Source organism: Culex pipiens, chromosome 1 (genome assembly GCF_016801865.2).
Source record: "Culex pipiens pallens isolate TS chromosome 1, TS_CPP_V2, whole genome shotgun sequence".
In the NCBI taxonomy this organism is placed as follows: Eukaryota; Metazoa; Arthropoda; class Insecta; order Diptera; family Culicidae; genus Culex; species Culex pipiens.
In genome coordinates this window covers 30,154,080-30,167,137 of record NC_068937.1, presented here as the reverse complement: position 1 = coordinate 30,167,137, position 13,058 = coordinate 30,154,080, and the positions used below count along the sequence as shown (strand labels likewise).

General features: G+C 33.3%; 1 protein-coding gene across 1 annotated transcript in view; it reads left to right on the top strand.

Annotated features, from left to right (window-relative positions):
* LOC120421204 (uncharacterized) overlaps positions 1 to 13,058 on the top strand; it is a 361,516-nt gene that overhangs the window by 264,660 nt on the left and 83,798 nt on the right. Inside the window, exon 6 of the mRNA XM_052706357.1 lies at positions 197 to 535. Coding sequence (XP_052562317.1) covers positions 197 to 535 — 339 coding nt within the window. The remainder of the gene's footprint in view (positions 1 to 196; positions 536 to 13,058) is intronic.

Here is a 13,058-nt window from a genome sequence, read left to right as displayed (position 1 = left end):
TCCACACGTGTGCTTCTTTCCGCAAGATGTGAGGAAAACTCGGGATTTTCCACAGTCCTCGTAACAATTTGATGGCAGCTTTTATTGCGAGTATTCCTTCCCTCCCAATTTATAGCCCCAAACAGTAATTAAACAAAATAATGAAAATCCTTTTAAACTTCCTTTTCTTCTCTCTCGTCTTTTTTTTTAATTTCAGACAATCTCAAATCGGACCAGAACTCCCCGTACCACCAGTACAACCACTACGGTGGGAAAAACAACAACACCGTCAGTAGCAACAACAACAACAACAATAACAACCACCCGAAACAGCTGAAATCCGTGCCACCGGATCTTACCCCTGGAGAGGAGTTCCTTGGGAGTGGCAGTGGCAGCGGGACCGAACCGGACGAGCAGCTTCTCGAGCAGCAGCAGCAGCAGCAGCAATTTTTGGCTTCCAACGGAATTAATCCGCACGATAGGAACAAGTTCTGTGGCAGCTTGCCGAACCATTTGGACGCGGACGATGCGTGCGAGGCGATTTTCAAGCAGAATGGTGAGTGATGAAAAAAGGATTTTTTTTCTCGAAAAATGATTTGATTTGACTCGAAGTCTTGGAAATAGTTGATGCAAATGGGAAGAGGCAACTTTTGGTTTTGGTTGGAAATTAGGGTGGTTCACGATTAGAATGTTTGAAAAAATCTAATTTTAACGGTGAAAAAAATCTGCTGAGCAATTATCTGAGATTTCGGTCATTCGATTTTTTTTGTATTTTTTAATCCGGCTGAAACTTTTTTTGGTGCCTTCGGTATGCCCAAAGAAGCCATTTTGCATCATTAGTTTGTTAGTTTTTATTAGTTTTTATGAACATTCAAAAATCTTTATCTTTTGAAGGAATTTTTTGATCGATTTGTCTTCGGCAAAGTTGTAGGTATTGATAGGGACTACTCTGAAAAAATGATACACTGTAAACATTTTTTTGGTGATTTTTTATTTCAGTTTTTGTCACTAAAACTTGATTTGCAAAAAAAAAAAAGATATTTTTAATATTTTTCATTCTCTGATATGTTTTAGGGGACATCAAATGCCAACTTTTCAGAAATTTCCAGAACTGGCAAAAAATCTTTGATCGAGCCCGAATTTTTGAATCATTACTGATTTTTTTTTTTAAATCCAAATATTGGTCGCACAAATTTTTCAACTTCATTTTTCAATGTAAAATCGAATTTGCAATTAAAAAGTACTTTAGTGAAATTTTGATTAAGTGCGCAGTTTTTATGTTCTAACCATTTATAGATAACTTTTTTGAAAACAGTCACAGTTATTCATTTTTTAAAATTAGTGCGCATGTTTACCCACTTTTGAAAAAAAAAATTAAAAGCTAAGAAAATTCTCTGTATTTTGCTTTTTTGGACTTTGTTGATACGACCCTTAGTTGCTGAGATATTGTCATGCAAAGATTAAAAAACAGGAAAATTTATGTTTATTAATTCCAAAATATAAAAAAATTAAATTACGAGCCATGGTATAATTTGACCACTTTTTTACCAATCCAGTTGTCTTGCAATCATTGGTTCTGAAAATATCTAAGTATTGTCTTTTTTGCAATACTGTGCTTCGAAATTTCACAAAAATTCAAAATATTTATAACGAGCACAAACATGCTAAATATGGTTAATTTTGAACGGAAGGGTGCGATGCTACAGGAACTTTAAAAAACGGCCTAAATAACAAGAAATACTGACGATTCTTGCAATTTTGACTATTTCAATTATAGGGATTCTGGTTCTACATTCTAGTATCTTAAGCTTACGATTTAGTCTTATCATACGAGTATGTTTTATGATTTTGTTTGAAGATTAATTTTGCTTTTAAAATATATAAATCATATTCGATTTACACTGCCTAAAAACTAGAAAATAATTGAAAATAGTTTTTAAAATATGTTTTTAAGGCTCTGGAAGGCACCATTCCAGATCGGCCATTTGGCGGCCATCTTTCTTTTAGAAAAACATTCAAATCTTGATTCAGAAGTTTTCAATCAAAAAATGGTTATCTTTGTGTTTTTTGTAGAAGCATTTTGCATATCGTGATTATTTTTTCATTTAAATTTACTATTTCTGAACCCTGAATTCAGGACCATCATTGACGGTCATTGCCCCAGAAGTGAAGGACACTTTTTACGACCTTAATTCAAAATCAAGTTTAAAATTACAAAAAAAAATACATAAACTAATTTAATTTTTTTCCAATAAATCAATGACAAAACATTTTGTGTAAAAAATTATATTACTTCAATGAAAAATTTAGAACGATAGTTAATCTTTAATAAAATATTTTTCAAAAATGATCTAATTTGAATCGAATACAATTTTTTAAAAAATAATAAATTTGAAGTACCTAACTTGATATATTGACTGACGCTGCAATTCTTGTCTAGTTCGTACAAGAGTGACATCGACGAATGGTTTTTTTTTTTTTGCTTTTTTCTATTTTGTTGCAAAAGAAGAAGTTTGCATCTCTATGAAAATGTGATCTAATACTGACTTAATTTTTTGATGTTTTAGATACCTAGAACAAATAGAACAAGTTTTTATAACAAATTTGAATTTTTTTTAATAAAACTCAAAAACACCTTACATTTTTTTTTGCATTTGCAGTTAGTTTTTTAAGGAGTGTGTTTTTATGAAAATAAAATCTTGTTTTAATGAATTTTCTGCAAAGTTGTAACTTTTTTCAATCTTAACGTTTAATTCATTTGAATTGTATTAAAAATTAATAATTTCGATTACATGAATATATGAATGTAATTTTAACGCATTTTTTTGTAAAGGTATGAATACCTACACAAAAATTGGAAAAAAGTTCATGGACATTGTTTAGCCAACTCCGGTACATGTTTCAAGAATATGATTTAGCCGGTATAATAACATTTTAAAAATTGATTGAAATTCTATCAGTGTCACACTGGTTTACAATACCTCCTTAAGTTTTATTTTTTTTAAATCAACCTCAGCATTTGAAATGGCCCCTAAAATCACTTAATTTTGACCATATTAAATGTTAGGGTTGATTTGAAAATTATGAAAATATTTTTCTTCGATCGGAAAATTCCACAATAATTTCACTCTTTGACATTAAAAATAGGACGCATATTTGCTGAGTTATCGTCTTTAAACAAATTTTCGCTATTTTGGTGGTGTAGAGATACCTTCTTTTTTCCTGTTCACTTTTATTTCAGAGGCTTCAAACAAAATGCATAGGAAATTTTTCTGATCTTGTCGATTTTTGATAATGTGATCAAGCTTGGTCATGACTTCTACAGATAAAATAGTCCATGATTTTTTTGTAGATTTTTCCAATGATTTGATTACGAAGGTTGATCTTTAGTTGGAGCCAAAAGCAAATCCTATACCTTTCTTCAGTAAGAAAGGCAAAATCAGTCATGTTATTAAGGGACCATCCAGAAACCACGTGGACACTTTTTTGAAATCTCAGACCCCCGACCCCTCCCCCCGTCGTGGCCAACTTCCATACAAAACAATTCTGTTTTGTATGGAGTGTGGACAATTGCTGACCCTCCTCCTCCCCCGTCCCCCGCCTCAGGGTGTCCACGTGGTTTATGGATGGTCTCTGTTGCGACGAACGCGTCCCTCGTACGCCCCCTGTATCACGTCAGTGTCATTGTTTGTTATTGTTTACGTGGTGCCCGTGCTGTCGCTTGGCAATCAGTCAAAAGTTGAAAACTTCTTGAGCAAGCGGGAGCACGGGCGCAGCTCGGACATCGAGGGATTCGTCCGGCTGTGAAAAAACACCGAAGATGTAAGTTTATTGTTATTTGTGAATGTGTCGTTAATTAATAAACGATTTTAGTTTTATAGCGAGTGGAAAAAAGGTGTTTTATTTTGACCACTCCGCTCAAAGAACCGGTGCCCGGTTCGACCTCCCCCCGCTTCTCAACAGTCTCTAATAAACAAAAATAATTTTAGGTGGCTATAACTTGAAAACTTTGCACGATATTGAAATTTTTATAAAGTACTTTTCGTTTGCAAATTTGATATTTTTCATCTGAAAATTAATACAAAAATATGTTTTACATTTTTATAAAATTATGAGTTTTTTTTTATTGGTATTGATTTCAAATTAATATTGACCATCTTGTGCCATAGCTCAAAGGATATGTGGCATCATTTGTCATTTAAGAAATAAAAAAGACAAAAGACAGAAATGAGAATTTTAAAAAAGGTTTTTTTTTGGTGCGTAATTCAATCTTCGGGTTTAAAGTCCAACTAAAAAAAGCGTATTTTCTAGAGTGTAACTATTCTTAGAGAATTGCTGTTATAAATTTTGCAGTAAATTTCCTGTAATTTTGTATGCCAAAAAAACGTTTTTGATATTTTTTCTTATCCCGAGATATTTGACGCTCTGAGAAAAATTACAAAATTCAATAATTTAAGCGAAAAACAATAATTATGCCATATTTCTCAAAATACATTGAAGCAAAACAAAATCTAATTTGTTTTTTGTTATCTGTTGTTAAAAGTTAGGCCAATAAGCTCTTTGAATTTCATTGCAAAATAAGAATTTTTTGTTCGACAGTATAAAACAAACTCCACGGCATGAAATGTCAACTTTTTTTTGAATATGTCTCAGAATATGAAATTTGTCAAATCCATTGTTAATCTTTAATTATAGTCTACACTTTTTGGTGGCTCACGATGTTTCACATTTAAAGTTTGATAAACATGTTTCAATGTTTGTCTAGATCCAATTGATGCAATCAATCCCACAAAAAAATAAAAATAAATATTGAAAAACTATTTTTTGCCTTAAACTTCAATTAATTTCTTTTTTATGTTTACAAATGCCATAATTCATCAATTAAATTTAAGTCTTAATTTTAAACATTTTTCAAACCAACATCAGATTTTTTTTATCGATTTTTAATTCCAACGAAATCTAAATCTAAATAAATTGCAACATTCTTCTTTAAAAAAATGATACAGTGCTGCCAACTCTCTTGTCACAGCAATTTTCGTGAAAAACTGAAGCTCGTTCCTATCATCTCGCTCCAAAATTGTCCTGGAAACATGTAAATTTGTAATCAAATTGGAAAGCAAAAGCGCTCCTCCGCTGACAAGTGTGTGCGTGGGATAAAATTTGCAATCTATGTGTGAATATTTCTGTGTCTGTGTGTGCTCTCCATCGCACTAATTGGGATTTATTTGTCGACGAGTTTGGTGCGAGAACACAAATTGGCTGCCCGGATCTGGAACGAGGCCAACGTGTCGCCCGTTTGCCGTGGATTATTTTCGGATTGAATGAATTTTTAATCGGGAAGTGGCGCGCCGTGCCACTGATTTTCCTTGTTTGATAGTGCTGCTGTTGTTTTTATTATATCAGAGCCTAACGAAGTGATTATGGTATTGCGGAATTATGAGCTGTAAAAGTGGACAAATTGAGCATTTAGTCTCGATCGAGAGATTTGGTAATTTTGTGCCAATTTGTGTGATGCTTGAGAGTCAAATTCAAGAAGCTAAAGTTTCAATTTTATTAAAAATCCTAGAAATGAAAAATTCCGCAATTACGAGCGATCCTTTGAAGTCCAAACCCGGAGAACACCCTTCAGAAAAGCAATTTGGAAGTCGTCCTGGCCAAATTCTTCAACTGCCCCTCTCTCATGGTATTCACGGGCAATGCAGTTTATCTGTCTTGTCCAGGCCGAGAATTCAATTTGCCCCACGACTCTGGACTCTGGTCACAGTTAAATTCCGCCTACATGTGCGCACACATACCGACACACACACCCAGTCTTATCCATCTGCATACAAAACGGCTGGCGAGTCGAAAACCAAGAGCAAATATTTGCTCTTTTGGGGGTTCTTCTTCTTGCTCCCTCCCAGGACGACTTTGGGGGCTGGTGGCCACACACCACCACAGGCATAAATCCCAGTGTCCTTAAACCACCACCGGCGTCATTGTTGAAAGTTCTCTCTAGCCACCTCAGGGGAGGAGGGGGCCAAAAGGGGTAAAGTGGGCAACGTTGTCATGTTTTTTGTACCTTCTCTAGGGTGGTTCCAAATTTTGACAGGTGCAGGTGGCGGTCGTTACGGGTGAAATGAACCTAAGTTGAGTAAAGAAACTGAGCAAATTGTTAAACATTGTGGTGTTTTTTTTTTTTTTTTGTGAGGAAATGAACTTATGAAGGACCGGTTTACCTTTAATCGTTTAGGGAAAAGGTAGCAGAGAGCGATGATGAGCGTTTCCATGTCAAAAATCGTTCAAAATCAGAAGATTTGGTCAATCGAATAAAAATTCTATGCTGTCAAACTGATAAAATCCAATAAATGTGAATAATTTCCGATTATAAATAATTTTTAATAAAGTATTCAAACAATTATAATTAAATTATTATGACTAAAATTCTTTGTAAATAATTTCCCTTAAACCAAAGGGGGCATTTTGCATCATTCTTTGTTGATTTGCAATGCTTCATACATTGTTAGCAGCTATCCATACAAAAAATAAGTCAAGAGAAAGTTTATTATTGTCAACTTATGATCTTTGGCAACAGAAAAATCAAGTTGCATTTTTAAAAAGTTTGTTTGATTTTTGCATTAGAAAATGAAATTGAGCAAAAAAACGTTTTTTTTTTTCATTTTTAAATTGGAGCATTTTCTTCAAGAACGAGCGATTTTTTTGAAAATTAAATTTTGGTATTTTTTTTTAATTTGTATGAAACTTTATGTTCAAATGTGCACGGATTTTCTGATGCCATTGATTTTTTTCGTTCGAAAAGTTAAAAGTGGTTACGGATCTAATCAGTGAATAGTTTAAAGAACAGTTCTCGATAGTTCTGATCGCATGCCAAGATCCTGGGCGGATGATTTACCAACTGCTTAATTTGGTGCTCCTTTCCGGTTATCATCTCGGTCAACATTAGCCAGCAGCAACAGGAGAAGACATTCGTCGTTGGAAGCGGTTCAAGTCATAGAGGATGAAATCTTTACAATGAAAGCCAGAAGTTCGTGTTTCAAAATTTCTCAAAAACTAAAATGGACCAGGACCTGATTCCAATTTGGTGAGCCCGTTCTGATTTGATTCTTATAATATTACTGCATTTCAAATTACTGATATATACCAACCAATGCCCACTACTTCATTCGTCGGTGAAGTATCCATTCAAACCCTTTCCCCTTCCAAATCCGGATATCTTGGAGGTCGTCTAAGTTCTTAGGCATCTCTATAGGGTATCCAATCATCACATCCCTCCCCAACTTCCCCCGTTGATCGTGAGGAGTCGACCAAAAGGACAAATGAATGGTGATGTGTCATTCGGCACATTCCTGACGCATTTATTTTCCTTATCGGCGCCAACCTAGCTATTGCGAGCTTTATGCTCGGCTAGAGTACGGTCAACCAAGCTAAGCTAAGCTAAGCTAAGCTAAGCTAAATGTGCACGGATTTTCTGATAGATTTGGTGTCTTCGGCAAAGTTTGAGGTATTGCTTAGGGCATCTAAGGAAAAAAATAAATATGCAAATTAAAAGTTTTTTTTTATTTGATTTTTTACATTTTTTTTCGCAAAAATAACCATTTTGAAAAAGCTTAGTTTTGAATCTGTGTAAGATGACAAAATTGCCATCTCTTGAGCTGATCAAAATTTATTTGGCAGTGTTGCCAATTTTTCTAAAAAATCATGAGTTTTGAAAAACGTGCAAAACAAAAGTCGTTCTACTTAATTTTTTTTACTTTCAAAAGCCATGACTAAGCTCTGAACATTCTTTTTTTCGAAAATATCCGTTCAATTTGCCGAAAATATATTGAAGATTGGACGCGGTTTTCTCTGCATCACCAAAATAGCGTTCAATAACAATTAATTATGTAAATAAACGATTCTCCGAGCTAATTTGCGTTTTTTGAATATTTTGTAAATATTTTTATTCGAATTCTCGGAAAATTTTACAATGCTTTCTTCGAACGCACGTTAGCTAATAAAAATGTCAACTATTTTTTAGTGAAAGTAGGAAGAACTTAGTTTTTTTTAGTTATTTTCTTCCGGATGCTGTCCAATTTCTTTAATTTTTTTAGGATTAAACAAGCTTGGCAATTAAAAAAGATACGTCATCATCATTTTTTTTTTGTAGATGTATTGACATTTATGTAAATCAGTATTTCTCAACCTTTTTCGTTCCATTCCCCCCTTGAGTAATTTGAATGAACTTTACTCCCCCCTCCCCAGTTTGAACTTATTGATATCGATGCACCAATATAACAATTTATTTTAAAAAATGCAGTTTTCATACCAAGAGCTAATGAATCATGCACACAAAAAAAGGATGTCTGTGTAAATTCAATACCAACAAAGTTTTTTTTACAAAATCCATTTTTTTAAATGGGTAAAATTCAAAACCTTACGAAAAGTAAAAAAAAATACTTTTTCTAAATAAATGAAGAAAAAAATAAAACAGCAAATCCTGTTTGAAAGCATGCAAACATTCAGAGTATAATTTATTTTATATTTTTTTAAAGCTGTCATCAATTCTTAAATATTAGAAATTTTTTTTTTTAAAAAAAAGGTCCAATAAACAAAATTTTCCCTTTAAGCTTTTTGGGTGTTTTTCAATTCCTTGACTAAAATTGGTTCTTAAAACATCCAAGCAAAAAAAAAAGTTGGATCTTTCCAAGAAAATAATTCAGAATTGTACAACCCGCAAAACCTTTCATAATTATTTTTTTTAATATTCTCAAAAAATATAAACAAAATTCAAAAACTTTCAGATTATTTAAAATATTCCAAATTTGGTCAGAAGCATAAACACAAAACTCACTGAAATTTATAAAAAATAATGCTTTTCTAATAATCGAAAGCACTTTTCGTGATCGAACTAAATTCAAGAATTATAGAAAATTATTTTTTAAACATTTTAAGAGCTGCTCATGAACGAGACAATTTTAAAACTTGTAGAAATGAAAAAAAATGTATGTGTTTGAAATTGTGAAAATAACAGAAATAATATTGATTAACTGCTTATGTGAAAATTAAGGGAAACAAAATATCGAAAAAAAATTTCAAAGGCCTTTATTTTGTTTGAATTTTTTGATTTTGAAGTTTTTTTTTCCAATTCGACTCTTTGACAGATGCAAATTAGAAAAAATAAATAAATTACTGTTTTTATGCAAACTTGTTGGAAGACAATTCATTTCTTTTGCATCTTCATTTCACCGCAAGAATGGAAAAATTCCCCACACTGAGTAAAGAAATGATCGATTTGACGTTTAAAAATGAAGTCATTTTTTTTTTGTTTTTTTTTTGCATTTTTTATTTTTTTTCAAAAATCATGATATTTTTGAAAAATTGGCAACACTGCCAAATGAATTAAATAAACTTGTTCCATTGCTTTGAAGATGGAAGTTTTTGTCATCTGAAGCATATCCAACTTTTTTTTTCAAATTAGATTATTTTGTGAAAAGTCGAATTAATAAGAAACGGGTACATTTTTTTAGAGCATAGATATTTTTTCTGAGAAGTCCCAAAAATTTTGAAAAAATCTGCAAATTAAATATCTTTGGTAACAGAAAAGCTACACAGAAAGTTTCATTCAATTAGAAAAGAATCAATAAATAATCCTTCAATTTTCTTCAATTTAGTTAATTTAAAAAACTTGTCTTCTAAGTGATGCTTACGTCACACAGTCTGTTCAGTTAAAAAATATTAGTTTTGTATGTCAACTGCTGTAATAAAGCATTGCAATTTTTTTTGAATAATTAACATCACGTAAGTGGCTAAAATTGTTTTGTTAATTATAATATTGAGATTAATAATATTGAGATTTCATATAGATTAATATGAATTTGATATTATGATGTTATTTTCGCTGCAAACTTTTTTTAGTTGTTTTTTAGAGAGAAATTGGTGAAAAAATTTCTATACTTTAAGATGATGAGAACATTATATGTGGAAACCCTTGCTGTGATTTAATGTGACATACTGAGCAATTTGAACTTATTTTTGAATTTTTTAGTACAAAATATGACATTTTCTATGAAAATAGGCAATTTTTCAGTAAATCGAAAATCGCGACCAGTAAATGTTTGTTTTTTTTTTTTATTTTTTCGTTACATGAAAACTATGTAACTGAGGTAAGGAAGGTTTTATCGTGTTTTTTGGGACACCCTTATATTTATTCATACGTGAAGAAGAAAGGTCTAGGAGGCTTATTCATGAAGTTAATTTTTCGAGTTATTTTATTGCTTTTCCTCAGTGAAGAAGACAAAACTTAAGAACTTCTTTCTAATTGGTTTAACATAGGCTTTTTGGATAGTTGTGAGATTGAAGCCCGATTTGAAAAATATAAAATAGCGTATTTAAAGCATTCAACTAAAAATGGCAGATATTCTGACTGAATAGATAAATGTTTTGTCAGGGTTTGCCAAACTTTCAAAGTTTATGATTAATTGGACGGACTTTCAATCATTAGTATTAGTTGGCCTGTAAAAAGTTCATTAAATTTCTCTGAAGTGGTTTCATCTCATGCCAGGGTTGCCAGATGTTCAAAAATATGACTCGTTGGAAAGGTATTTGCAATATCTAACCAAATATGACGGCCCTAGGAGGAATTTCTAAAGAGATCACGACATTCATCTAAGAAAAAATCGTATTTTTTTTGCTAAGATTCAAAATTTAAGACAGGGTTGCCAGATCTTCCACAGATTGTTTAATCTTTATTAAAGTTCAAGTTTCATCATATTTAGAGAGTTTTTAATGTCAGAAAATGAAATTATATTTATTCGTGACTTCTAATGGAACCGCTCCTCAGATAACTCCAAAAGCGACTAAAATGTCCCAGCACAAAGCAGACCAGAGTACAAACAGACAAAGATTCCAACCTGGTCATTGTCGTCGTCGTCTTTGGTCCTCCGGAGGAAGCTGTCCACCATATCGTCCTGTTTCGTCCAATTTGAGGGTGAAGGGGGTGGGGTCCGTTGAGATGGGATTTGAATACACCAGACCGGAACGAGGAGGTCCCGGAAAAGGCCAGGGGGTAAAGGTAGGTAAAGCGATAGGCTTCACCAAGAGTACGGTCATGATGTTATTGCAGTGATTATTTTCCTTGAGTTTATTAAATTAAGAGCACTTGAGCACATGTTTGCCGAGGAGGTGGAGGAAGAGTAGCAGGGGTTCTCAGGGGGTCTTCAACGACGACGGAGAGTGTATTTCAGCCCCGAAGGAGGAACGATAATTAGGGAGTCGTTTTGGGGGAAGGTCTGTCTTTGAGGGTTATTGGGTTGTGTTCATTTCTGCTGGAGCAGGAGGAAGAATGATGAAGTCGGAAGCTGTCAAATGAAATGGAGCTTTGGATGATTTAATTGCTCAACACAACAATGAGCTAATCTGTTTTGGAGAGGATCTGGGTCAGATTTGCTTTGGATGAAATGAATTTGAAGAACGTTGGGAATTAAAAAGTGACGTTCACTAGGTCAAAATGCTTCAAAATGTTTGCAAAATTATCATTTATCTCAAATTTGAAATTTGAATAATCCTCGTCTACCGTACGATCTGCCATGTTTCCACTAATTCTATTATCCTAAACTACCCTTTGCTTCCACAATTCAGCACCCCAAACCCTTAAACCATCGCACAACGGAACCACCACCCATGAAACAAAATGCAAATTATCTCATCCTGTCTGGCAAACCTTCCCATATCCTCTCCTTGGTGTCCCCAAAATCCCGGCAAGTTGTTTATTATCTGTCGAGGGACCCACACTCTCTGTGTTTACCCACACGTGTATCCGTCCGGTCGACGGACGTGGATGACCCCTTCTCTGGATCCCTGCTGCCACCACTTCCAATTCCTACGCCCAGTCCTTGGTCGCCAATTCCGGTAGACCGTTTATTTGGCAAATGTGTGGCCAACCTGGGTCAGCCGGGAGGACCTGGATGTTTTGGGAGTGATTCTTTGGAAAATGTTTAAAAAATATTGTGCTCTTATTAAAAAATACCAAATTATTATTTAGTTACAACATTTCAAAAATAACCTGAATATTTACAAGGAAGCATGGCTTAAAAGTGGCATTTCTGAGAAAAACTTTTTTTTTATTTTTTTTATCTCATCTCAACAGTCATTGGTCAAAAAACAAATTGTGGATGTGCTACAATAGGTCGATAGATAAGGTCGAAAGGACCAAACAAATGCCAAAAGTACGAAAGTTTTTAAAGTCGAAATTGCAAAAATGAAAAAAGTCTGTATTACATTTCTTCAGGTTTTTTGCTCTAAAATTACGTTTTAGGCCAGTTTTGAACAAGCTGTATTTTTTTAAGGAGCGAGAGCATAATACTCTCTTCGGCAAAGTTGTAGAGCACCTTCCAGAGCATCCGAATACGAATCCGGTTTTAATATAGCGTGAAACGTGATTTTTATAAAAATCAAAAATTAAAAAATTGGTTTTTCTCATACAAACTCCCATAGAAAATTGAATCGTTTTGCGCAAAGTGAGGACTAAACCAATCGTTCCCAAATTTTGGGGAGTTGTTCAGGACCCAAAAGGATCTGAAAAATTGCTGTGCTCGAAAATCGATTTTGATATTACACCCTAATTTGACAACCTTTCAGAAGTCGCGTGTTTTGGCATTTCATACAAATGTCCTTACAAAGGTGTACAAAGTACACGAACGTGACTGCCGGTGGGAAAATGAAAAGTATTACAAAATGCTTTATACATCATTAATGTTAAAGTTTGAAAAATATCAATGAATTTAGGATTTTTTTTTGTTGTTGTGTAATCCCAAAATTCAAAATTTGTAAATAGATTAAAAAGTCATTATTTCATTCAAAATACTTAACTAAGCATTCTGCAATGAATTCTGAACAGTTAGCAATCGATTTTTCGAGTTTTTTCAACAAAAATGTCAATTTAAGTCAATAATTTTTTTTGCACCCTGATTGTGCAGGGAAATTTGTGCACCCTGTTGTGCAGGGAGGGACAAAAACTTGAAATAAAATTTGCAATAGCCTAATATAATTGTGTAAACAAACATATCAAAAGTACAAAAAATTATTGATAAATATTAATTTAT